Genomic DNA, 27,609 nt, shown 5'->3' with positions numbered 1-27,609 from the left:
CTCCAGCTCCCAGTCAGACCTTGGGCGGGTCCCCTGAAGAAACACTTGGGTTTACAGAGTGGAGACACTTAGCCAGAATTATTGCCTCACATAGTTTGGGCCAGAGGAGGAAGAAAAAAGATCAAAGCCCCAGTATTTAATTTTTTTATTTTTTTAAGTAGATTAGCTCCACCCAAGTTGAGAAATGTAGACCAATAGGGCAAGAGGCAGAAGAGTCACTTTAATGGAGGTCCCTCCACATGGAAACCCAAGGAGTAGGGAAGAAGCGTTCCCCACAAAACACCTACTAAGTGCCATGTTGTGTTATAGGTGCTGGGGATACAGCAGTAGGATAGATGGGGCTTCTGCTCACAGAGATTATAGTCGTGTGTGTGTGTGTGTGTGTGTGTGTGTGTGTGTGTGGTGTGTGTGTGTGTTGGGGGAGGGGAGAGATACAATAAACAAGCAACTAAATGAAATAATTTTAGGTTGTAGTGAGTTTTTCAGAGAAAATTGAATGCTTTTGGCGACTGGGGAGATGGGAACACTTTCCTAGACTGATCAGGGTCAGACTGTCTGAGGAGGTGATTTTTCCCCCCAACTTTTAATTTAATTTCAGGGGTACATGTGCAGGATGTGCAGGTTTGTTACATAGGGCAACGTGTGCCATGGTGGTTTGCTGCACAGATCATCCCATCACCTAGGTATTAAGCCCAGCATCCATTAGCTTTTCTTCCCAATGGTCTCCCTCCCCCAAACCCCCACCCTCCAACAAGCCCTGGTGTGTGGTGTTCCCCCACCATGTGTCCACGTGTTCTCATCATTCAGCTCCCACTTACAAGTGAGGACATGCAGTATTTGGTTTTCTGTTCCTGCATTAGTTTGCTGAGAATAATGGCTTCCACCTCCATCCGTGTCCCTGCAAAGGACATGATATCATTCTTTTTTTGGCTGCATAGTATTCCATGGTGTAGATGTACCACATTTTCTTTATCTCATCTGTCATTGATAGGCATGTAGGTTGATTCTATGTCTTTGCTGTCGTGAATGGGCTGCCGTGAACATATGTACACATGTATCTTTATAATACAACAATTTATATTCCTTTGGGTATATACCCAGTAATGGGATTGCTGGGTCAAATGGTATTTCTACCTCCAGGACTTTGAGGAATCACCACACTGTCTTCCACAATCGTTGAACTAATTTACACAAGGAGGTGATTTTTAAGCCCAGATCCAGGTGATACTGAGGAGATTTCCATCCCCAGGTCTGTGGGCAGGGTTTTCCACATACCAGGAGTCACAGGTGCAAAGGATCCGAGGCAGGAACAAGCTTGGTTTGTCCAGTCTCAGTAAGGCTGTGTAGCCAGAGGGTAATGAATAAAGTGAGAGGGAGATCAGGGAGACGTGGAGGACTGGCTGATGTGTAGGCCTTATGTGCCATACTGAGGAGTTGAGGAGTGATGTGATGGTGGCCCAAGCTCTGTCCTCAGAGATTCTGAGCTCTGGGCTGGGGCCAGGGCCTTGGCATTCTTATAGAGCTCCCCAGGGTGAAGTGTATGCTGATGCCTGCAAATCACTTTGAAATGCATAAAAAATAAGATGGATTAATGCATGGATAGAGAGATGGATAGATATGTGAGAAAACAAGTATAATGAAAGGTCAGTTTAGAATCTAGCTGTTGGGACTATGGGTACTCACTATACAACTTTTTTTTTTTTTGAGACGGAGTCTCGCTGTTGCCCAGGCTGGAGTGCAGTGGCATGATCTCAGCTCACTGCAGGCTCTGTCTCCCGGGGTTCACACCATTCTTCTGCCTCAGCCTCCTGAGTAGCTGGGACTACAGGCACCCGCCATCACGCCCGGCTAATTTTTTGTATTTTTAGTAGAGACGGGGTTTCACCGTGTTAGCCAGGATGGTCTCGATCTCCTGACCTCATGATCCGCCCGCCTCGGCCTCCCAAAGTGCTGGGATTACAGGCGTGAGCCACCGCGCCCGGCCCACTATACAACTTTTTGAACTTTAATATATGTCTGAAAATTTTTAAAACAGAACTTCGGGGAGAGAAAATTTCCAAGATGTTGTGGATATACAGCCAAGTTTGGGGACCACTCTGAATCATTGATATAGAATAAGATCAGGGTGGGACCAAGAGGCCAAAAAAGAAAAGAATTTTACTCTAAAAAAAAAAAAAAGCAGAACTTTGCCAAAAGAAAAAAGTAGAGACTTTGGAGCTACTGCCAAGAAGACCAAACGACAGGCTGAATTTCAGTAGTCTTAATGATGGGGCAGGGAGGTTAGGGCTGGTTCTAAGACCAGTATAGAAGTTTGCATCCCTTTGGGAATACTCTAGGTAGTCCTAGGATGAGAGCCATGCTAGTCCAAGCAGTGCCCTATGTGACTTGGATAAAGAAGGCCCCTCTGGGCATCTGTAGTTTTGTAGGCACAAGCCTTGATGAGCAGAGCATGGGCTGGATTTTAGCCCATCTCACCTATTCAGCCAGGTGCCCTTGTGCAGTGAGCAACCTGCACAGCTGAACATGACTGTCTTACCTGGAGTTCCATTACATTCAGCAAACATTCACTCAGTGCTAGACCTGTGTTGGACACTGCAGGTGTGGAGATGAGTAAGACCCATCCCTGCCTGAAGAAAACTTTAGATAACAGACTTACTTTGTTGAGTTTAACCGTGGCTCATTCATTCATTGAACAATTGAACAACCGTTTTTTAAGCACCTCCTACATTTACGAGGCCTAGTACTGAGAATAAAGATAAAAGACATTTAACATAGTATCACATTTTCCCTACTGTGGGATGAAATAGGCAAAGTTAGTTCTATCCCAGAAAAGTCCAGAGGCCTGTGGTCACCATAAGTGTGGCTTAGAACTCTCAGCCATTTTTTGGCTGCCTGGGGCTGGGCTGGACCTTGGAGGCTTTTCACCAACCTTACAGAGTTCAATAGGAGTGTGACAAGACTCCAGGGGAGAGACAAGAGCCATGCCACCTGGACCACTAACAGTCTCTGACAGGTCTGTGGAGTAGAATATTGACAGTAATTATGTAGTTATTATATAGTTCTCTTGGCATCAGGTTAAATAGCCAGTTGGGAAAGGATGAGGTAATTTTTAAAAGGTACATGTTGAACTCTGAAGGTTTGCCTTTATGTTTTATTTTATTTGGTTTTTTAGTTTGCCCGTAAAGTGATTTTAGCTTTAAAACATTACCTGTAAAATGCACATTAAAATCACAGTGCAATACCATCATGGCTAAAATGAAAAAGACATAATGTAAGTGTTGACAAGAGTGTAACTAGAACTGTCTTACTCTACTGGTGGGAGTGTAAATTGGTACAGCCACTTGGAAAAACATTTGACACTAACTACCAAATTGAACATCCACATATCCTATGGAGGAATTCCATCCCTCATTTTATACTCAACAGAAATGCATACATGTGTTTCTCAAATGACATGTACAAGAATGTTCACAGCAACATTATTTTTTATAACTCTGGGCTGGAGACTCCTCAGATGCCTCCCAGCAGTAGAATGGATAAATTGTGTTGTATTCACACAGTGGATCACCATATACAATGAGAACGAATGAACTGCCACTGTGCCCCACAACACAGATGAATCTCAGAAACATCATGTTGAGTGAATACAAACAAAAGAGATCACACTCTATGGGTCCATTCATATAAAGCAAAGCCAGGCAAAGCTATCAGTGCTGTTACAGGTCAAGATAGTGTAACCCTGAAGGTGGGGTCTAGCGATCGAAAGGGTGGGGTCTAGTGATCAGTTTCACAAATGAGAAATTTCAGTGTCCGGCTAAGGGAGTTGGTTTCATGAGTGTGTTCACTTTGGGAGAATTCCTCAAGCGCTTTTTGTATGCATGTTATACTTCATTAAATTTTTTTTTTTTACATTGTGTTTTTTTAAACAAAATTAAGGAAAATCATTTATTTTTTAAAGTAAAAATCAAAAATACAAACAATACCAGGTCATGGTATGTTGCAGGAGAAGCCTGTTTTTTCGTGGCTGAGAACGTGTACTGTATCTCGGGCCTGTTATTGCAATGAGTCCGTGACAGCCTCTCTTCCCCACAGGGCGCTACGTCTTGTCCTTTGTTGGCTGCGGTTTGGCTGTCGTGGGCACCTACCTGCTGGTGACATTCGCACCCAACAGTCACGAGAAGATGACAGGCGAGAATGTCACCAGGCACCTCGTGAGCTGGCCTTTCCTTTTGTACATGGTAAGAGAAGCCTCCAGTCCTTCCCCCTGAGGTGGCAGGAGGGAGATCAAGTCCTAGAAACCAGAAACGTGAATACCCAGCAATAGGGGATTCCATGAATTGTGGCACATTTTACCAGCATGAAAGACCGTGCTTCTGGAGAGTACACAGTTCATGGCGAAATGCTTGTTTCATTTATGTAATATCGAAACTCTAGGCCGGGCGCGGTGGCTCACGCTTGTAATCCCAGCACTTTGGGAGGCCGAGGCGGGCGGATCACGAGGTCAGGAGATCGAGACCACGGTGAAACCCCGTCTCTACTAAAAAAAAAAATACAAAAAATTAGCCGGGCGTGGTGGCGGGCGCCTGTAGTCCCAGCTACTCGGAGAGGCTGAGGCGGGAGAATGGCGTGAACCCGGGAGGCGGAGCTTGCAGTGAGCCGAGATTGCGCCACTGCACTCCAGCCTGGGTGACAGAGCAAGACTCCGTCTCAAAAAAAAAAAAAAAAAAAAAAAAAAAAAAAAAAAAAAAAGAAACTCTACTGGTGGGAGTGTAAATTAGTACAACCACTTGGGAAAAACATTTGACACTAACTACCAAATTGAACATCCACATATCCTATGGAGGAATTCCACCCCTCATTTTATACTCAGCAGAAATGCATACATATGTTTCTCAAATGACATGTACGAGAATGTTCACAGCAACATTATTTTTTATAACTCCAGGCTGGAGACTCCTCAAATACCCCCCAGCAGTAGAATGAATCAATTGTGTTGTATTCACACAGTGGATCACCGTACACAGTGAGAACGAATGAACTGCCGCTGTGCCCCACATAGTAATATCAAAACCATTATACAGTATGATGTCAGTTTTATTTTTTAGAGGTGTGCAAAGGTATATGGTCATGTAATATATCTATGAAGGCCTGGATGGGAAAGCAAATTCCATCAGTAGTTGGCTCTGGGAGATAGTGTTGTGACTCAGTTCTTATTTCCTCTTCATCTTTATGAATTGTCCAAAATTTCTACAGTAACCATTTCAAACTTTTATGGTAAGGGGAAGAAAAAGTTAAAACTGTAAACCATTTAAGAATGTTATTTTATTTTTTTTCCCCGTATCACACTGCTGATAGAAGCCCAGGAGACACGGGAAACTTTGTCTCCTAACCACTCCGCCAGAGCTCCGTCCTCTGCCCCAGTTCTATCCCATTTTAAGTCTATAAATCAACTGATTAAGGAAAACATCTAAAGTATGTGATAAAGCTACTGGTACGTTCTTGTTCCATGCCCTGAGCTATGCTAAACACATTTTTATATATCATCTCAGATTCTCTTAACCCTATAAAGTAAATGTTCTTCCCATTTTATGGATGAGAAAACCATGGCTCTGAGAGCTTAGCTGACCTGCTCAGAGTCCATAAAATCAGAGTTGGATTTGAAGGCCGGACCCACCTGGCCTCAGGTGCCGTCTTCCTTCCCCGTGGCCTGCCGACAAAGGTGTTCACTGTTTTCTTCTGACATAAACAGCCTGATCTCTGGTTGAGTCTAGAGGCCCTGGAACATCCTTTTCCCTCAGATTATCCACAAGGCAGAGGATCACTTCCCCTGAAATGGGGGCTGTGTCATTTCCCAACTGGCAGCCAGCCCCAGCATGTAGTTGGTGACAGAGCAAAGGACTGCCTCCTTGGGCAAAGCTTTACCCCAAAACAGACCTTTCACTCAGAGGATTGAAGCCCAAGACTTCCTAAGTGCTGTGTGGCCTTAGCCAAGTCGCTTTCCTTCTCTGTTTCCCTCTCTGTAAAGTGGCAAGAATCTCTGGACTTAGAATTGCTATTGGGAGATCTAGGAAGTAGCATTTAAGTCACCCAGAAGGTGGTAGATGCTCAGTGAATGATTCTGTCGTCTTACTTCATCATGGCTGGGAGGCAGTGCCGCCAGCTGGAGAGATTTGGCCAAACCGAATTCAGTCAATATTTATTGAGCGTCTGCTGTGTGCTAGACACTATGGTTATAAAAAATAAATGAGACATGCCCACAGAACTCACGGACTGTTGGGAGGCACCACATATGCACAGCCATCTCATGATATAATATCCAGTGCTATTCCAGCGTTCATTTTAGAATCATGGAGAATGGGCCACGTGTGGTGGCTCACACCTGTAATCTCAGCACTTTGGGAGGCTGAGGTAGGAGGACTGCTTGAGCCCAGGAACTTGAGACCAGTATGGGCAATGTGGCAAAACCCTGTCTCTATTTGGAAAAAAAAAAGTAAAAATTAGCCGGGTGTGGTGGCGCATGCCTGTAGTACCAGCTACTAAGGAGGCTAAGGTGGGAGGATAGCTTTGAGCCCTGGAGGTCAAAGCTGCAGTGAGCCATGATCAAGTACTTCACTCCAGCCTGAGTGACACAGTGAGACCCTGTCTCAAAAAAAGAGAAAGAAAAAAAAATCATGGAGAACGGCTGAAAAATTGGGACCCCTCAAATGCAGGCACAGTGGTTGGGAATGTTGATGATTGACGGCACATCCACTTGATGAAGTATTCTGCAGCAATTAAAGATAATTATGACAACTTCACAAAACATGAAGATTGTTTATGGTAACTAAAAACAGCCCAGTACGAAATTGTGCATTGACTATAATGACAACTCGATAAAATATGGATTCACTGGAACAAAGACAAAGAAGAAACAGGGGGAAATGAAAGCAGCTGTGTTTTATCATCTCTAATTAGAAGGAATGTTTTAAATGTTTCAAAATGCCCATTAATGTTTCTGTGTTTTTTTTATACTAAATCAGCTTTGATAAGGGGTTTGGGATAGGCAAATGGGACTAAGCTGTTGTCAAAGTTTTCTGCTTTAGTTGCACTGGGCGCTAGGGTTGGCTTAACTTCTTGGGAAAGTGTTAGCAAATATCTGGGCTTTTAAGGGGTAGAAAGGAAAAGTTGTTGATGCAAGGGGGGGAGCTTCTCAAGCTCGGACTTGCCATCGTCTAATGGTAAGTTTCTACTCACAGAGCACCAGACAGTGTGGCTTAGCAGGAAAGTGCATGGGCCTGGGAGCCAGACTGTCCAGGTTTAAGTTCCTCTGTGCCATGCCATCATGGTAGTACCTGCTTCGTAGAGTTATTGTGCTGATTTAGTGAGTTTAATGTAGATAAAATGCTTAGAACACTGCCTGGCGTACAAGGAGACGTCATTTAGTGTAAGCTATGATTATGCGCCCATAAAAAGAATTCTTAACCCTACTTCACAGAGGGTTAACTAAGGTTTAGAGAAGTTAAGTGACTTACCCAAGGCCACACAACTAGTTTAGAGGCAGATCCAAGTTCAAACCCAGGTCTCCCTGACTCCAAATGCCTTCCTCATTCTACTCTGTTAAGCTTCACACTGGAAGCTTGCCTGGGAGCACAGGGAGTGTATACTCATATTCTTTCTTTATGTATTTATTTATTTTTTTGAGATGGACCCTCACTTTGTCTCCCAGGATGGAGTGCAGTGGCACGATCTCAGCAATTCTCCTGCCTCAGCTTCCTGAGTAGCTGGGATTACAGGCAGATGCCACCGTGCCCAGCTAATTTTTATTTTTTTTTATTTTTTTTACTTTAGTAGAGACCGGGTTTCACCATGTCGGCCAGGCTGGTCTCGAACTCCTGACTTCAAGTGATCCACCCACTTCGGCCTCCCAAAGTGCTAGGATTACAGGTGTGAGCCACCGTGCCTGGCCTCGCATTCTTGACCAAAGAGCTTGGTGAACAAGTGTCTCCCTCTTGGACCAACCCATTGTTTTCATGGGGATACCCATGGAGCAGTGGGGTGGGAAGAAACCATCTCAGCCTGATGAATCTTGGCCCTCCAAGAAAGAGTGGATATGAGGGCAGCACATCACCTTCAAAGCTTCAGCCTCAGGACAACAGGGAATTCCTTCTCAGTACTAGCCAGGGATTAGAGAGATTCACTCTGTTTCCCTTTTTCCCCTGAATGTCTAACAGTAGTTTGGGAAATGCTGAATCGTAGCTCAGTCATTCCCTTTCAACCCTGTGACTCTGATGATGGCCCAGCCCACCAGGGTCTCCCGGTGTCGCCTACCTCTGCGGTCCCCACTGACCCCCCTGCTCGCTGCCTTCCACAGCTGGTGGAGATCATTCTGTTCTGCTTGCTGCTCTACTTCTACAAGGAGAGGAACGCCAACAACATTGTCGTGATTCTTCTCTTGGTGGCGTTACTTGGTAAGTTGGCATCTGGATGATTGAGTTTTGCCACCACCAAGAAGCACCAAATGGAGATGTGGGTTTTGTTTGCAGAGCTGTAGCCGCTGGACACAGAAGTTGCTTGAGACTGGCTCAGGTTGTTCTGTCTACATCAGTGGCTCTGGGGAGCTGGGTCCCTGCTGACTGGAGGCAAACTCCTGTGCTCCAGGAGCCTCCAATCTAAAGGGAGAAAATAGCAGTAAACAACTAGCCAAATTCATAGGTTATGTAAGTTTGGGCAATAACAATTCCAATGAGGAAGAATAAAGCAGAGTGAGGATGAGGTGAGTTACGTTGTTTCAGAGACGGTAGTAGTAGGGCATGCCCCTGCGATTGAGCCCTGAAAAGATCCATGCGAAACCTATCAGAGCTTAGGAATTCATTCTGATTCAAAGGTAAAACTAGATTTTGTCGTCTGTTTTTTCTTTTCCTTTTAGAGGGATGGGTGCTGTGGAAGAGATAGCTCCTGAATCAGCTTGAGGCTAGAACTGCATATTAATTTTTCCTTTTTTTTTTGAGACAATCTTGCTCTGTCACCCAGGCTGGAGTGCAGTGGTACAATCTTAGCTCTCTGCAGCCTTGACCTCCTGGCCTCAAGTGATCCCCCTGCCTTGGCCTCCCAAAGTGCGAGGATTACAGGCATCAGCCACTGTGCCTGGCTAGAACTACATATAATTTGATAGATAAATAGAGCTGTGCGGAATCCATCCTTCCTGAGAAGGAGAAGCAGACAGAGGCGGAGGAGCAGGCTGGTGTCAGGGCTGGTGAAGCCTGCTACCTCGCTGCTCTTGTGTGGCCTCAGGCTAGTGACCCTCCCTCCTTAAGCCACACTGTCCACTTCTCTAAAGGGGGGAGCCTATGAGAACATCCAAGTCACGGAAGGGAGTGGGGGTTAAATGAGATGTGCACAGGTGCCTAATATGTGCATTTTTCTTCCAGCCTTCCTACTGTGTGCCCTACCACCGCCACAAGCCATCAACCAAATAGATACCTGTCACCGAAGACAGGGTTTCATTAATTTTTTAACAGCTCTGTTGAGATATAATTTACATACCATAAAGTTCACCTGTTTAAAGTATACAATTCAGTGGTTTTTAGTATTTCATAGAGTTGTGAAACCATCATCCTAATCTAATTTTAGAACATCTTGTCACCCCTAAAAGAAACCATTAGCAGTCACTCCCTGTTCCCTCTTCCCAGCTCCAGGCAACCACTAAGCTACCTTCTGTCCCTGTAGATTTGCCTTTTTGAACACCTTCATAAATAAAGTCATATGCTTTGTGGCCTGATGTGACTGGCTTCTTTTACTGAGCATGATGATTCTGAGGTTCACCCACGTCGTAGCATGAATCAGTCTTTCATTCCTTGGTGACTTTGTTTTCAAAGTGGATGGGAAGGATCACGGCTCTGAAACATCCTCTCCTCTTACGTAGGAAGGCCAGAAAGTTCTGGGGCCATTGGCCGATCCCCTTCTGACTAAGGAGGACTCCCTGATGACAAGTGCTTAAGTGGCTGCTGACGTTTGGAAACTGTAGCCTAATGGGTGAGGAGCCCGAGAGACACTGCGTGTTGGGGGTGTTGGCAGGAGAAAGTGAAATAAACCAAAGCTGAAGAATAGGAAAGCAAAGCACAGCAGCTGGGACCAGGGCTTCACCTGGACCAGTATTGGGGGCTGTGTCTAACTCCTGTTTGGCAGGGCAGTCTGCAGTTAGAAGACATTTCTGAACAGTAGGGTAGAGCGAGGGTCTCCACAGGGAGGTGAGCAGGATGCTCTGCTGGGTACACAGAGAGAATATTAGAACTTCAATCATTTTTTCTCTGGACACAGGGGTGTGCATTCCCAAACACTGGAGAAATGTTTTTAAAAATACAAGTGACCAGCTGGGTGTGGTGGCTCACACCTGTAATCCCAGCTCTTAGGGAGGCAGAGGTGGGAGGGTAGCTTGAGCCCAAGAGTTTGAGACCTGCCTGGGCAATATAGCGAGACCCTGTTCTCCATGAAAAGGAAAAAAAAAAATACAACAACAACAAAAAATGCAAGTGGCTGAGCACTAAAAAACCCAACAACTCCTAAGCTGTTTACACACCACATGTTTTTCCTGTGGTTGCCATGAGACTGGTAAGTTCATTGATCCACTCGGAACCTTTTGGCCACAGTGCTGGGCACTGTGGGCCTCAGAGAGCTGAACTTATTGCCCATGCTTAGCAGTTTAGAAGTGACATCTAGGATTATCTGCAGGGATTTGGCCTTCCTCCCTCCTTTAGGGTGTAGTCAGCACAGAGCATGGGAGTCCATGGGAGAGGTGCACACGAGACCCAGTGCAAATGGCGTCTGTCACCGTGCAAACTGCCGGCTTGACTCTGTTCCTGTTCCCTCCCCTCTGTCCCCCAAGTCCTTTGGGGTTACAGGCTGGCTTTCCAGACCTAACTCTCTGCATTTCCCCACTCGCCCTTGTCTCCTGTCTGCAGGCTCCATGACAGTGGTGACAGTCAAGGCCGTGGCTGGAATGCTTGTCTTGTCCATTCAAGGGAACCTGCAGCTTGACTACCCCATCTTCTACGTGATGTTCGTGTGCATGGTGGCAACTGCCGTCTATCAGGCTGCGTGAGTTACAAATCCGTTTCCTGCTGGGCCCCGCCATTCAGGCCGCTTCTCTTTTGGGGGCCTGATGACGTATGCTGTGAAGCCACAAGGAGGCCAGAACATGCCCCAGGGCCTGGCATCCAGCGTGGAGAGGAGCTGCCAATTTGCTGAGTTGTCACCTGGAGGGACACCTGCTGCTTAAAAGACGAAGCCAGGACAGGTGCCGTGACCCACGCCTGTAATCCCAGCTCTTTGGGAGGCCGAGGTGGGTGGGTCACTTGAGGCCAGGAGTTTGAGACTAGCCTGGCCAACATGGTGAAACCCCGTCTTTACTAAAAATACAATTACGAAATAAAATTAGCTGGGTGTGGTGGCACATGCCTGTAGTCCCAGCTACTCAGGAAGCTGAGACACAAGAATTAAAAAAGAAAAAAGAAAGACGAAGCCAGCAGTGGATGGGTTTTTCCCCACTCCCTCAGAATGTGATAATTTTTTTGTTTTGTTTTGTTTTGTTTTTTGAGATGGAGTCTCACTCTGTTGCCCAGGCTGGAGTGCAGTGGAGCCATCTCGGTTCACTGTAACCTCTGCCTCTGGGGTTCAAGCGATTCTCCTGCCTCAGCCTCCCAAGTAGCTGGGACTACAGGTGTGTGCCGCCACACCCGGCTAATTTTTGTATTTTTAGTAGAGACAGGATTTCACTTTGTGGGCCAGGCTGGTCTGAAACTCCTAACCTCAAGTGATCCACCCACCTTGGCCTCCCAAAGTACTGGGATTACAGGCATGAGCCACAACACCTGGCCAGAATGTGAGAAATTTGCGGTTGGAGGCAGCCTTACTTCCCATCTTCTCTGGGGCAGGTGATTGTCTCAGGGGCCTCGGAAGCATGGCCATCCCTAGGAGGCACCTGCTTGTCTGCTGGGTTGGAAAGAAAAGTTGTCATTTCTTGCCTTCAATGTATCACCTCCAAATCTTCCTGAGTGGAAGGCAAAGTGCCCCCTCCTCTTTCTAAGCATGAAGTTAAATAAAAGGCAGCAGCCTGAGGGCAGGGCCTGTGTCTTGTTTGCATCTAAGTCCTAGAGCCCAACAGAGGGCCTGGGAGGAGAGGCTCTAGGAATATTGCAGGTGACAAAACCTGTGTAGGTGCACAGGACTCAGCAGCACGCAAGGCTGACCCAGCCTGGGAAGCTCAGGCTCAGACTCAAGGTCCACCAGCCACATGGCCTCCAGGGACCACAGGAGCAGCTGCTGCTGGCCCGGTGTGAGCCCGGTTCTTTTCTCAGTGCTTTATGGAACCAGCTCATTTGGTCCTTACAACACGCCTTTGATGTAGAGGATATTATCCCCATTTTGCATATGAGGAACTGAGGCAGAGAGGGTGAGAGGCTAGGAAGTGGCGGAGCTGAGATCTGAACCCAGGTATCTGGCTCCCCAGCCCATGCCCTCACCGCTCTGCTCTGCTGTCGCCTACTCAGCTTCTCCAAGACTCAGATTCTTCACCTGCTAATGAGAACAACAGTCCCTACCTAAGAGAATCACATGAAGTTCTTAGGAGAACGTCTCTAGGGAAATGCCCGGTAAACATGAGCTGCTTCTATGATTATTGGCCTTGCTATTGTTATTTTGGTCGTTATTATTTTTGGTCCCACTGCAACAATTCTAGCCATCACCAGGGAGCTCCTGCCAGTCCAAGGCCTTGTGCCGAGCACTCCAGGTGTCACAAACATGGCTCAGATGCCACCGCCCACCTCCTAAGGAGCTACTCATCCCCGAGCCAGTGCAGCCCACTGAGGGTGCTCAGCACACAGAGATGATGAGGGTAGTCACTCACTGCCCTCAGGCATTCACAGCCCTGGCTGGGGGACAGCCGGTGAACAAACTAGTACAGCCAAGCTGCATGCAGTGGCTCACACCTGTAATCCCAGCTACTCAGGAGGCTGAGGCAGGAGGAGCATTTGAGCCCAGTAGTTAGAGGCTGTGGTGAGCTATCATTGTGCCACTGCACTCCAGCCTAGGCCACAAAGCGAGGTAAAAAAATAAAAGCAATTGAGTGATGAGCATGGTGTAAGCAACTATGCAGAGAAAGGGCAAAGCATATCTTCCAAGACGAGGGTATTGTTTATCATAGATGGAGTGATTAGGAAGAACTCTTTCTCTTTTTCCTATATTTATTTCAGTGATCACATTATTTTCAAATTAAAAAGAAATTTTGTTTAAAAGAATAATTATGCCACCAGGCAGAACGTGATTCGTGCTATAAGAGTTTCTGGGGGCAGGGGTATAAGAGATGCAGGAATGGCTCTTTTTAATGGGGTGGGGATACGGGGGGTGAGGAGAAGGGCATTTCAGGTGACAGGAACCGTGCGGCCAAAGGTGTGAGACCATGATGGCATGGCTCAGTTGGGAAATGGGGATGGGCCTTAGCTATGTGTCTAGGGGAAGAGTGGGAATCAAGCATGAACCCCAGACCAGGGATACACGGTGCCCTGTAACATGAGGGTGGCATTTTTAGAAACCCGAGGAACATTCCTAAATGTATCATCTTCATATTTCAAACCAAACTCAACTGTCGTCAGCTCTTAGCCTTTCCAACATCTCCACAGCCCACTGACTGGAGTGCTTTTGTGTTGAAGGTTTTTGAGTCAAGCCTCACAGATGTATGATTCCTCTTTGATTGCCAGTGTGGGCTACATTCTATCCACAACCATTGCTATCACAGCAGGTAAGGGTGACCCATTGCTAGATTTCTGTCTTCTACTTTAGCAGCAGGGTATTATCCCAGGGCGGAGGGAGGCTGATTCTGCTGACTTGTTCTCCCCATAGAGTGATGTATGGGTTTATGGAGAGTGTGCAGGATTTCCAGACAGAGAGACCTGGGTTTGTATCCCAGCACAGACGCACATCAGCTCTGCATACATCACTTAACCTCTCTGAGCCTCAGCTCCACATTCATAAAATGGGATAATAACACTTACCTCCTAGAATTGTAATGGGTATGATCCAAATGTGCCCTGTGCCGAACTGTGTGTACTTTAACAAGTTTTGCTATCTTCTAGCTCCACAACCCCCACTGGCTAAGTGACCACAAATCTCTTCTATATAACTTTAGAGATTATGAATATGCATAGCATTGCAACATCATCGATGCTCAATAAGTGATCATTAGCATCACAGCCCCCTTTTCCTCTATTTCACCTCTCTTTTTTTTTTTTTTTTCATTTTCTTTCTGTAGTGGCCTCAGAGGTTGCAATTATATAAAGCTGTTTGTTTGTTTAAATGGTATAATAGGTGACTAAAATCTTCAGAGTAAAAAATCCAATAAGAACTAAGTGCTTTCCTTTGATGAAAACCTGGCTGTAAAGCCCTATGCTTTGCACAACACTTAAGACAAGTGGTGCTGCAGTTCCTGTCTACACAGGAGGAACACACAGGCGCACAGCTTCCAGGGCCCATGCTGTGAGCAGCACCAGGGGCCATGAGGCATTGACCCAGAGCAGCCAGAAGCCATAAGCTAAGTCAGGGTCAAGAAGCTTAGTCAAGAAGCGTGAAGTCCAGTCAAGGTTGAAAGGAATTGCAAACACCATGGTTGAGTGAGAACAGAAGTCAAGGCAGGGAATCAGGAGCTCAGTAATGCAGCTGGAGGCCTGTGTGGGTGAGATGATTCCAGACAAAGGCTGGCTCAGGGCAGGGGCAGTAGGCCCACCCCACTCCCATACCATAGGAGTAGACTCACAGACTTGGGATCTACTGGCCACATGAGGTTAGAAAGCTCTAACAACATAAGCACAAAGCCTTGTTTATCTATCTTAAGAAAGGTGGAGGGGAGACGACTGTAGGCACAAGCTGGTAAACGGGGTCTGTGGTTTGGTTAGTAAGTGTTCATTGTCGTTTTCCTGCTTTGATTATGTGCTGTGGTTATGGAAGATATGACTGGGGAAAGCTGGAGGAAGGGTGCATGGGGACTCTACACCATTTTTGTGCGTCTAATATTATCCCCCAATAAAAGTTAAAAAACAACATAGAGATCAGAGGGGCCTAAGGTGGAATAAAGTTGACAACCTGATCCCCTAAATGGCTTTTATTCCTTTCTTCTTGTAAGGCACAGTCATAATAAGTTTTGATCATTTTACTTTCCTAAAAGGAAGAGAGCTTAGCCAGATTCTAGACAGACTGGCAGATGGGTGATTTGAAAACAGCTCAACGGTATTTTCTATGATTTGCTGCTGCAGGTGCAATATTTTACCTGGACTTCATCGGGGAGGACGTGCTGCACATCTGCATGTTTGCACTGGGGTGAGTTCTGTCCTGCTTGCCGGCCCCAAAACGTTACGTGTGGAATTCCAGGCAGGTTGCCCCTCTCCCTCCCTTATTGCTACAGCTGCCCCGTCCTTTAGAGTCAGAGGAGCTGTGGGGTTTTGGAGCTTTGTCCCCAGAGGTGAGCGTTTTATTCCTCTAAGGGCTTTATCTTCCCCTTCTCTTTTGGACTGTAATCTCTTTGGCATTTCTCAAATATCACATTTTGACACAAGAAAAGTCTCTCAACCTCACCTCGGATCTAAGAAATGCATATTGAAGCTACATGAGATACCATCATTTTGCAAAAACTAACAGGATTAATAGTATTCCACACTGGCGAGAGGATGAGGAGGCCAGCCGACTACCACACTGTTAGCATACTTGAATGTGGGAGGAAAATGTAACAACAGCAACACAAAATCCACACAAGCATACTTTTTGATACAGTATTCCATTCTAATCATTTATCTTGGAAAAATGCTTCAACAGGGATGCAAAGACACATGTATGAGGCTATTTATTAATTTTTAAATTAGTTGTATAAGCAAACAATTGAAAACGATAGAAATGCTCAGCAGTAGAATACAAGTGTTAAAAAATTATGCCATATCCAGATAATAGCATGCCATGCTGCCATTTTGAAAACTTGAGGCCAGTCCGTAGGTGCTGACACAGAATCATGTCTAGAACACATTCATCAAAAAAAAAAAAAAAAAATCACAGGCTGGGCGAGGTGGCTCATGCCTGTAATCCCAGCACTTTGGGAGGCCGAGGCAGGAGGATTACCTGAGGTCGGAAGTTCGAGACCAGCCTGACCAACATGGAGAAACCCCGTCTCTACTAAAAATACAAAAATTAGCCGGGCGTGATGGTGCATGCCTGTACTCCCAGCCACTCGGGAGGTTGAGGCAGGAGAATCGCTTTAACCCGGGAGGCGGAGGTTGTGACCCGAGATCGCGCCATTGCAGTCCAGCCTGGGCAACAAGAGCAAAACTCCGTCTCAAAAAAAAAAAAAAATCACAAACTTTTAAAAATGTGGCCTTGGCCAGGTGCAGTGGCACACGAGCCTGTAATTCCAGCACTTTGGGAGGCTGAGGCGGGTGAATCACCTGAGGTCAGGAGTTTGAGTCTAGCCTGGCCAACGTGCTGAAACCCCGTCTGTACTAAAAATACAAAAAAATTAGCCAGGCGTGGTGGCAGGCACCTGTAATCCCAGCTACTCAGGAGGCTGAGGCAGGAGAATCGCTTGAACCTGGGAGGTGGAGGTTGCCGTGAGCTGAGATCGTGCCATTGCACTCCAGCGTGGACAATGAGAGCATAAGTCTGTCTCAAAAAAAAAAAAAAAAAAAAAAAAAAAAAAAAAAACAGTGGCCTTACCCTATGATCCAGCAATTTCACTTCTAGATTTTTTACCCAAAAGAAAGAGTACATCTGTATTAGTCCATTCTCATGCTGCTAATAAAGACATACCCGAGACTGGGTAATTTATAAAGGAAAGAGACTTAATTGACTCACAGTTCAGCATGGCTGGGGAGGCCTCAGGAAACTTACAGTCATTGCAGAAGGGGAAGCAAACACGTCCTTCCTCACATGGCAGCAGGAAGGAGAGAAGTGCCAAGCAAAGGGGGAAAAGCCCTTATAAAACCATCAGATCTCGTGAGAACTCACTATCATGAGAACAGCATGGGGTAACTGCCCCCATGATTCAGTTACCTCCCAGCAGGTCCCTCCCATGACACATGGGGATTGTGGGAACTACAATTCAAGATGAGATTTGGGTGGGGAAACAGCCAAACCATATCAGCATCTGTTGACAAAATGACTCTCACGTGAGTATTTATATAGTAGCTTTATTCATAATAGGTCTAAATTGGAAACAACCCAAATGTCTACCAACAGGAGAGTAGGAAAAACATAGTATATTCAGACAATGGGTTCTACGCAACAATTAAAAATAATGAGCTATAGGCCAGGTGCAGTGGCTCACGCCTGTAATCCCAGCACTTTAGGAGGCCAAGGCGGGTGGATCACTTGAGGTCAGGAGTTAGAGACCAGCCTGGCCAAAATGGCAAAACCCCATCTCTACTAAAAATACAAAAATTAGCCTGGCATGGTGGCGCATGCCCGTAATCCCAGGCACTGGGGGGCTGAGGCAGGAGGATCGCTTGAACCTGGGAGGTGGAGGTTGCAGTGAGCCGAGATCCTGCCACTGGACTCCAGCCTGGGCAACAGAGCGAGACTCCATCTCAAAAAAAAAATCAAAATAAAAAAATAAAAAAGGAAAATGAATCTTAACATTTTATCAAATGAAAGAAACCAGACATAAAAGAGTACATACTGTATGATTTAACTTACGTGAATTAAAGAACAGACTAATTTAATCCATGGTGAGAGAAGTCAAGATAGTAGTACTTCTGGGGAAGGGCTGTCATGAAATGGAAAGGGGCCCAGGAAAACTTTCTGAGGGGGTTGGACGTATTTTCTGTCTTGACCTGGTTGATGATTCCACAAGTAAAATTCATTCAGCTAGACATCTAGGGTTTGTGCATTTTTCTGCTTATAAATTATACTTTAATGTTTAGAAAGTATGCTTGTTTATGTAAGCTATAGGAAAAAGGGAAAAAGCAAAACAAAACAGAAAATAACCTGGAAGGCTATACACCTGCCTGGCCAAGTGAGACCAGGAGTACAGGGACTCTCCAATTTTTATTGATTTTTACTATCTATACTTCAGTAGTGATTGAAATGAATGACTTCAATTTAAAAAAATATTTTAAAAGGCAAGCTTCCGAGAATCCCGATTGAATGGAAGTGAAGAGCTATGAGAAGCTCGCCTAGGAGAGTCTAATTTATTCTGATTACAGCTCATGGAGAGTGTAGGGCATGTGAGGCCACTCCAGCTATTGTTATTCAACTTGCATCTGCCCCTGCTGATCCCAGGCTGGCAGTCTCTCAGGGCTCCTTGGGCGGTGAGCCCTCCTCCGCAGCCTGCAAGCCTTTTTACCTCTTTCCATCACCTGAGCCTGAAAGTGTCCCTCCCCGACCTTGCTCCTGGCCTTATTTCTCTTCCTATCTTATCTCCATTCCTCAGGTGCCTCATCGCGTTCTTGGGCGTCTTCTTAATCACGCGTAACAGGAAGAAGGCCATTCCACTTGAGCCCTATATTTCCATGGATGCCATGCCAGGTAAGGTTAAAGCCCTGTGGGTCTAGCTGACCATCCATATAGAATGACTGCTACTTCCTATTTAAAAAGAGACAACCAACTGCTGTGCTGTGCCTTTATCGTGTGACTGTTCTCTCACTGTCTTTTTTCTTTTCTTTTTTTTTTTTTAATTTTGTGCAAAAGGATAGACAATGGCTGAGGCACCTCGGTTGGTTTTGAGCACATCTTGCCAGTTCCGTGTCTATTTGGGGATCTTTTAAATAAAATTCTGATTCATACTCAATATAATTAGGATCTGCAGCCCCAGGCTTCATGCCTGCAAATGGAAAAATCCATTCATCTAGTTGGAATGAAATGATCAGAGAGGGGAAGGAAAATGAGTGGAATGAAATTAAAATATTATAATCTCACTCCCTGGATGCCACAAGGGAGTGGATCATTCTGGAAAGCCTGATTTCCTAGCGAGCTAAGGATTCATACCGAGAAACACAAATTTAAATGTCTGTAAGCCCTGACAGTAACATAAACATGTGAATCAGCCAAATGCTGCCCAGCAGGGAGTGGTGGGACCTGTGGAGGACTGGAGAGTGCCTGTCTAGCCTAAAGGAATTTGGATTAGAAAAGTTAAGACATTGGACCAACCTCAGATTTGCTGACCTAAACTCTGTAGGTTGCTGGTGACCATTAGCTTTCACACTTAACTCAACATTTTAATTTTATTTATACAAGATGGAACTCTCTCTAAAACATAATCTCCTGTCCTTCATTAACACAATCTCATGAACAAAATATAAACACATTGACGGTCTAGAGGACTGCTTACTCGAGAGGTTTTCATGCCGTAACACTGTGATGCAGGTGTGTTCTCAGGGTTGACTGGTGTGCCCCTACATTAAATGGCCCCAGGGTTTATGTGTCTACTTTTTATATTAGTTCCTCCTCTCTCGTTATTAAGGTGTTGTCTGTCCTTCTTGCTGTAGCCAGCCTGCCTGAGTATAGTAACTCAGTGTCAATGTGCTCCTTCAACCCAGCTTGTTCAAATTACAAATGAAATCAAAATGAAGGAGCTCTGAGTTGGGGGCCTAAGATTTCTCCTAGGAGTGAAGTGCATGAGCTTTGGTGCATGAACTTTTTAAACGTCTAATCTGGCTGCTCAGATTCCTTTTTTGCTAACTTCCTTGTTTCTCGGCTGTGTTCCGGATAGATGAGGGCGCTGGATAGCTGAATTCCAGATAGGTGAGGTGTCAACTCTGTGTGTGCAAGTATGTGTATGTATACGTGTGTTCGTGTATTTATAAACTGTGTATATATCAATATCAGTATTTGTGTGTGTGTGTGTGTATATATATATATATAGATGTATTTTCTGGTGGAAAATAGAAGGTAACCTAAGGTAATCTTAGATATCAACATTCTGTGGTCTGTTTGTGGGTGTGGCTCTCAGCTTTTTCTTTGTACCTTGTGACCAGTGGGAAGTCAGCTGTTGAATCAGGGAGACCCTGCCCTTGCAGTGGCTTGTCAGGACACTTCCGACTGTAGGTGTTCTGTACTGTGAAGAGCGTGGGCTTGGATTTCAGATGACCTGGATTCAAATCCCAACTCTACCACCTTCCTGCTGTGTGACCTCCCAAGGCCTCTCATCCTCACTTGTAACTGGGATTCCTTCTTTCAGGCTAGTGGTCATATGTGTAAAGGCCTCTTGCATGGTGTCTGGGACATGGTAGATGCCTGGTTATATTTGGTTTCACTTCCCTTTTGCTTTAAAAACCTTTGGAAGTTTCACACACTTCTTTGACCTGGTGGCAGGTAGAACATGCAGAATAAAACTGCTGAACAGTCTCCGTCTAAATAGAGGTGCTTTTCCAGCCACTTGGTTTCCCTGGTCAGCATTAGGATCTTGCCTTTTGGGTACCTAGATTCATATCTTCACAACAGACAACTGCTGTTCAAGAGGTATTCAAATTCCAGAAATTTACCACACCACAATTTGGAGAAACTTTGAGTAATTCAGGCACCTGAAAGACTTCTTAAAAATGAGAACGAGAAACAGCCCCTGACCTCCAGGAGCTAGCCTGGCACTCTCAGCTGGGCCTTGGCCCTCTCCTGTTGAACAGAAAGAATTTCACAGAACATCAACAGCAGACAAGGCCACTCTGCAGCTGTGATGGATCAGGACACAAGCAGGTGGAATGGGAAGAAAAGGGTTTTTTCCTAAAATTAAAAATAAATAAATAAATAAACAAACACAAACAGGACTACTCTGCTAGCCTGTCTAAACATAGACAAAAAATGGACATTGTCCAAATCATGAAAAACACCAAACATCCCTCTGACCTTGCTAATGTGAGAGACCGCCGCTTCTTTTCCAGGCACAGCTTTAGCTTCAGTCTAGGCATCTTCTAGGTAAAAACTAAGATCTCCAATTATGGAATTAGCCCTGCTTCCTGACAGCATCCAACCCAAAGCAAAGCCTCACTTCCTTGAACCCTCCCCAAAATCATCTAGTCAAAGCCAACCCCACAATAACTCCTTTGTAGCCCTCTCTTAGATGGTTCATCGTTCCCCGCCGTGTACATCTCTCTCATTGCAATGTGTCAATAAACCCATATTTGTTAGACTATAGGTGTATTCCTGTTGGTCTTTGGCTGGAGGGCATTGACAAAATCCAAAAGGTAAACCAGGCCTGTTAAGCCAGCTCTCTTCCCTGAGGACAGGCACCTCCTCAGCTCTTCCACTTCCCTCTTCTGCCCTCCCCCAAAATCCAAACCACAGACTCTTAAACTGTGCCCTTCAAAGAACCATCAGTTAAGTCTTATGCAATAGGGAGCCAAAGGGCCTTTCACGGACTGGGTCTTCCCAGGCCATTTGCAGAGTGGATAAGAGCACAGGCTCTGGTGGCAGATCCCACCTCAGTCTCTCATTAGCTGTGTGACCTTGGGCAAGTTACTTCACCTCTCTGAATCTCTTCTTATCCAGAAAATGAGGACAGTAGTTCATCTCTGTCATAGGATTGTTTGGGGATTAAGTGCAGGTATATAGGGAAGCCACACAGCTTTCAGTTAAGAGTATGGACTTCCGGCCAGGCATGGTGGCTCACGCCTGTAATCCCAGCACTCTGGGAGGCCGAGGCGGGTAGATCACAAGGTCAGGAGATTGCAACCATCCTGGCTAACATGGTGAAACCCCGTCTCTACTAAAAATACAAAAAAAAAAAAAAATTAGCCGGGCGTGGTGGTGGGCGCCGAGGCAGGAGAATGGCGTGAACCCAGGAGGCAGAGCTTGCAGTGAGCCAAGATTGCGCCACTGCACTCCAGCCTGGGTGACGGAGCGAGACTCCGTCTCAAAAAAAAAAAAAAAAGAGGATGGACTTTCGAGTTGAAACTCCCAGATTTGGACCCTGGCACTGCCTCTTACTAGCTGTGTGATCCCAGGCAAATTACATGCTTCATTTCTCCTGCTTCATTTGCCTTATTAGTCATCTTGAGGATCAAATGAGATAGAACTTTATAACTATTTGGAACAGTATCTGCCACCAGTTAAATACTCAATACACATAAGCCATTGTCATTGCTATTGTTGTTACTGTTACTATTTAAAGTGCTTAGCCCAGTCAGGTGTTTTAGCTCACACCTGTAATCCCAGCTACTTGGGTGACTGAGGCAGGAGGATCATTTGAGCCCCAGGTATTCAAGACTAGCCTGGAAAACACAGACCTCAAAAAAGAAAGTGCTTTATTTAGCCCAGTGCCCAGGGCATATTAAACAGTTAGATGTCAGCTGTTATTATCATCATAGTTTCATTGCATTCAATTTCTTATGACTCGGCCTGAAGGCAGAATTTGAAGTCTTGATTCCCTGGCAGGGAAAGTTGGCCTCAAAAGTAACCGGCCTGGCGAAATGGCTCGCACCTGTAATCCCAACACTTTGGGAGGCGGGGCAGGTGGATCACTTCAGCCCAGAAGTTTGAGACCAGCCTGGGTAACATGGTGAAACCCCATCTCTACCAAAAAAAAAAAAAACACACACACACACAAAAATTAGCCGGGCATGGTGGCATGCACCTGTAGTACCAGCCACTCAGGAGGCTGATGTGGGAGGATCGCTTGAGCCCCAGAGGCTGAAGCTGCAGTGAGCCAAGATCACTCCACTGCACTCCAGCCTGGGCGACAGAGCAAGACCCTGTCTCAGTAAATAAATAAATAAACAAACAAACTACGTCCCTCCTGACCTGACTAGCGGAATTGTAGGACAAAGGTAAAGGAATTAAAGATTAAAGGCTTTGCCCTCAAATGTAAGTAGGAATCCCTTGTCAAAGTACCCAGAAGTAATAATAAGCAAATCTCACCTTCCCCTTTATGTGGCCCAGGGACTTTAAAGTTAAAGGCCAAGATGCTCCCTCTGGGCATCAGAATGAATCTGTCACCTTCAGGTGCCCATGACACAAAAATTATCCTCTTTCCTCGACAGTGTAACAAAGTTTCCTGGATCCTGATTTAATTCAGAAGTGAAGCATTGGCATCTACCACGTTCAAAGCACAGTGCTAGTTCCATTCCACCTGGGGCCCACACCGACATTCCCACCTCACTTTAGGCCACCTGAGGGTTCCTCCTGACAGCAGCTGGTCTGTGTGCATATTTCCTGAAGATTCATCCCTTGTTGCTTAGCAACCGTAATAGTTCCAGTGTATATTTGTGGGTGTTCTCTTTTAAATCTAAAGCATTCAGGAAATTGACAATGCACATGATTAGCTGCTGAGCACTATAATTAGTCTGGGGCGGGATAGAGGGAGATGCGGCCTCCTCGGCCCCCTTACCACGTAATGATTTGGGGAAAATGGATTTCATTTCAGGTATGCAGAACATGCACGATAAAGGGATGACTGTCCAGCCTGACCTCAAATCTTCTTTTTCCTATGGGGCTCTGGAAAACAATGACAACATTTCTGAGATCTACGCTCCTGCCACACTGCCAGTCATGCAAGAAGAGCACGGCTCCAGAAGTGCCTCTGGGGTCCCCTACCGAGTCCTAGAGCACACCAAGAAGGAATGAGACTCGCCTCCCTCTATTTACAACTGTCCCCGCCAGGCTGACAGTGGTTCAACCCTGAATCCTAAAACTTGCCTTTCAAGTCTCATTTTGTTTTTAACTGAGAACTCTATGGATGATGATCTCAAAAAGCCTTTGTCTCTGGGAAAGGATGCGTTATGTTGGTCTTGGAAATTTCAAATGATGAGGGTAGGGGGATGGAAGCATTATTCCAGGTGGGCGGGATAGAATCCAACCTCTGCCTGGATTAGCCCAGCGGGATTTGGAAAGCCTTTCTACCATCCTTGAGGATGGTAACCGAGCTTCCTCCGACAGTGACCAAAGGATGCTGTATCCTTCAGAGCTAAGACAAGACAGAGAGTCTGCTGTTAATTCTCAAATCCAGCAAAAGCCTGGACACCTCTAAATCTCGTCTTCCTCCACCTCACGTGCATGCCTGATCTCACCCCGACACTCCTGATGCCGTATCTGTGATAGCACTCGCGTTGCCTTCACATGGCAGGCTGGGCCAACCCTGGGTGGAAAGTTCTGACATTTGTGTTTCAGAAATGTACATCTGCCTTCCAGTCATCTGTGCCCTTCTAGGGAAGATGTTCTTGATATGTTCAAATTGGATCTACTCTGAAAACGAATTTGGTTTTGGTCCTGTGAGGACTACTTGTTTGTCTGCCTCCTGCCCCCAAAGGAATTAGGAAGTTAAGGGAAGGGGAAGAATACGGAGGATAGGAGAGTGTGATGATGCTTCAGCCCATTAAGGAAGAAAAGTCCCCGTTACTCTTACAAAAGGTGATTGCACCACTTAAAAAAGGATAGGTAGAATATCTGGCCACTTTATGTGTTTTTTTCCCCCTGCATACCAGTGCCCCCTGGAAAGATGGGGATCCTCATTTCAGAGACAGCCTCTTTACCTGTCCTCCGTCTCTCCATTACAGAGCCACAAGCCAAGCTCGAGTTACTGGTTAATTTCCTTGAAGTCAATAGAGACTCTCTGGGTCCTCATCCCCACGCATATATGTCTGGGAGGAGCAAGTATTCTCAAAAACAGGGCTGTTGCTTTCTTCCTGGCTGCATATGTGACTGTCTTCCCCTAGACTGATGGTATACTTTTGAGAGGGGCAGATAAAGGTTTGCAAACTTTAATGGGCATAAGGATCCCCTAGAAGTGTATGTAAAATGCAGATTCCTGCACCCGAGCTGCAGACACTGTTGAGTGGGACTGGCGTGGGGCCCACGGGTCTGCATTCTTAACTGGTACCACCAGTGATTCTGATGCGATGCTGCAATCCCGAGATTTCACATCTGGAAAGCTTAAGAATTTACAAAGATGTTCTGCTAAAACCCCCAGGGCCCCATGCAGTCTTGCTAGAAAGTTTCCTCACTAGGGTTCCTTTGCAAGGTTAAATAATCCCCATAGGATCTGTGGCATTTCTCCATCCAGTGAATACTACTTAGAGCTACACTCACCACTTCCCTAGACAGCCTTTAATAGGCATGATAACAGTGTTAATAGACCAGTGTGATAGATCACTTATCTTTATGGATTGTGCTTAATACTGATTTAGTATCTTGACTTCAAAAACTGACATCTGTTGTCTGTGATAACCACTTCTGTATTGCGTCTTAACCACTTCTGTATTGTGTCTTAACCACTTCTGTATTGTGTGGTCTTAACTGCCTAAGGCGGCAACGGGCAGTGGGTTCCTTTCCCTTAGGATGAGTATCAACTCAATTCAACAATATTTATAAGGCATTTACTATGTGCTAAGCATTTGGAAGACCCAAGCTACAAAGATAAGACAGTTCCTGTCCTCCAGGCCAGCAGAGGGAGGCACAAATACCCAGGAATCTCTGAGGGGTGTGAAGTGCAATGGTGGGCCACAGAAAATGACCATCATGGAGACCCTGCTAAAGGTCGGACCATGAGCCCAAAGGGGTATTCAGAAGTGGAGATGATTTTGGCCCCACTCATAGATGAGCAGCAAATCTAAGATTTGTATAAAGCATATGAAAGTAGGGTGATCACCCCCAAGGCAGAGGGGCCAGCATTTGCAAAGCACAGAGATAAGAGGAGCTGGGCAAAGAAAGGAGAGCCAGGGAAGGTGGTGGGAGATGAGTCTCAAAGCTAAGTAGTGGAAGCTGGGCACAGGGGCTCATGCCTGTAATCCCAGCACTTTGGGAAGCCAAGGCTGGAGGATCACTTGAGCCCAGGAGTTTATATCAGCCTGGGCAACGTAGCAAGACCTCATCTCTGCTAAAAATTAAAAAAATTAGCTGGGTGTGGTGGTGCATGCCTGTGATCCCAGCTACTCAGGAGGCTGAGGTGGGAGGATCGCTAGAGCCCAGAAAGCCAAGGCTACAGTGAGCCATGATCACGCTATTGCACTCCAACCTGGGTGACAATGAGACCATGTCTCAAAAAAAAAAAAAAAAGATAAGCAGTGGGGGCCGAATCATGAAGGGTCTTGAATACCTGGCCTAAGGAGTTTAAAGTGTATCTGAGAGGACATGGGAGCCACTGATGGTTCGTGAGGAAGAGAAGGGCAGGATCAGCACTGATTGAAAAGGAGGGCTTGTTCAGTGTGGAGGAAGAATCAGACGGGGGAATAAGTTACCTTCTCCGAGCCCGCAAGAACAAAAAACAAAAAGCGGAAATTAAAATCAGGTTTCACTGCTATTTATATATTCCTCCTTTCCCAAATGATTTTTCTAAAGCTGGGAGTGGAGGCAGGAGGGAGAAAGAAAAGGTGAGCAGGGAGGCTATTTAGATGGGTCAAACCCAGGTGATCAGTAATAATTTGGGCACATATATGCTCCCAAACTTACTCTGCCCCCCTCCTTCCCCTTTTTTTTGGAGGAGGGGGGTATGGGCCTTTTAGCCTTGGGCCGGCCAGCTTTCTTGAGATGAGTGAATAAAAGTGCATTGTAATTTCAGGTCTGCTTCAGATCATGGGGACAGTGCCACCCAGGAACTGCTGCTGAGGCCTGGGAAGCTCCCTTGCCTTCGGGTTTGGAGCAGTGGCGTCATCGCACCAATCTGAGCCATGCAAGGGCTGAGCAGAAAGTTAAATGGTGGTTTCCTGAGTGGAAGCCACACGTAGGTCACTTGAGTAGTCAGGAAGCACAGTGGGTGTGGAGCCATCATCTGTCTTGGGCTAGTTCCTCCCAATCTTTGTCCCGTGGTATAAATGGACTGTCTGCTGATGGCCATACGCAGCACTGGCTGTTAGGATGGGGAAGGGGTACACCAGGCTTCCACTCATAGCCCTGGTTCGTTATTGTTACTCATGGCTCTGACGTCCCCAAGCCCTCTTGAATGTTGCAAGCAATGTTAAATATCACACCTCGGACCCTTCCGAGCAGCCCAGGTACCTAAAGCAAGGTCACCAAACCTGGGTTTAAACTTCAGTTGCCATCACATCGGGGTTCAGGTTATGCAGTTTTTGCAGTGTGGAGTTGAATGCTGGGTAAAGATGGGAGAGCTGACTCTCCATTGCTTTTCTAGTGGAAACCAGCCAGTTTGATGGCGCGGTGCGGATACAGGATTCCATCAGGCTAGTGTTGGGGAACCAGCCCGGCAGCCTTCCATGTGAATTCCAAAGCTGTTGCAACACTGGCTGATAGGCAGACAAAAGGTTACTTGTGTGTCTGAGAAGCGATGTAAGTGAAGTCACCTTAGAATATATTCTGTGCGGATGCTTATATTTTGTTAACTTCACGACTTATGGCATGTCTTATTTTTCAAAAAAAAAAAAGTACTAGGTGCGAATAACATTATGAAGTGGTATTTAATTAAAAATCCATGCAGTGACAGCTGAGTTCGTGTCTTATGTTTGGCTAATACTACCTAGAATTATCTAGAACAGTACTGTCTAGTAGAACTTTGTGTGATGATGGAAGTGTTCTATGTCTGTGCTGCCCAACATGATAGCCACTCTCCACATGTGGCTGTTGAACACTTTAAATGTGGCTAGTGCAACCAAGGAACTGAATGTTTAATTTCATCTAATTACATTTCCATGTAGCTCGTATATTAACAGTACAGGTCTAGAGATG

At 45.8% G+C, this 27,609-nt stretch overlaps 1 protein-coding gene across 6 annotated transcripts in view; it reads left to right on the top strand.

Annotated features, from left to right (window-relative positions):
- The window catches only part of NIPAL3 (NIPA like domain containing 3), a 61,710-nt gene extending 34,346 nt beyond the window's left edge, over positions 1 to 27,364 (top strand). For 3 of the 6 annotated variants that reach the window (XM_055260973.2, XM_055260972.2, XM_055260974.2), the window contains exons 5-11: positions 4,093 to 4,238; positions 8,351 to 8,447; positions 10,938 to 11,073; positions 13,683 to 13,771; positions 15,279 to 15,342; positions 18,437 to 18,531; positions 23,360 to 27,364. In XM_055260973.2, the coding sequence (XP_055116948.1) occupies positions 4,093 to 4,238; positions 8,351 to 8,447; positions 10,938 to 11,073; positions 13,683 to 13,771; positions 15,279 to 15,342; positions 18,437 to 18,531; positions 23,360 to 23,559 (827 nt within the window). In that variant the 3' untranslated portion in view covers positions 23,560 to 27,364. The other 3 variants (XM_055260975.2, XM_063631564.1, XM_055260976.2) reach the window with 3 other exon arrangements.
- Positions 27,365 to 27,609: the final 245 nt, after the last annotated feature.

The sequence above is a fragment of the Symphalangus syndactylus genome, chromosome 22, assembly GCF_028878055.3.
Source record: "Symphalangus syndactylus isolate Jambi chromosome 22, NHGRI_mSymSyn1-v2.1_pri, whole genome shotgun sequence".
Classification (NCBI taxonomy): domain Eukaryota; kingdom Metazoa; phylum Chordata; class Mammalia; order Primates; family Hylobatidae; genus Symphalangus; species Symphalangus syndactylus.
This window is presented reverse-complemented; position numbering and strand designations above follow the sequence as displayed.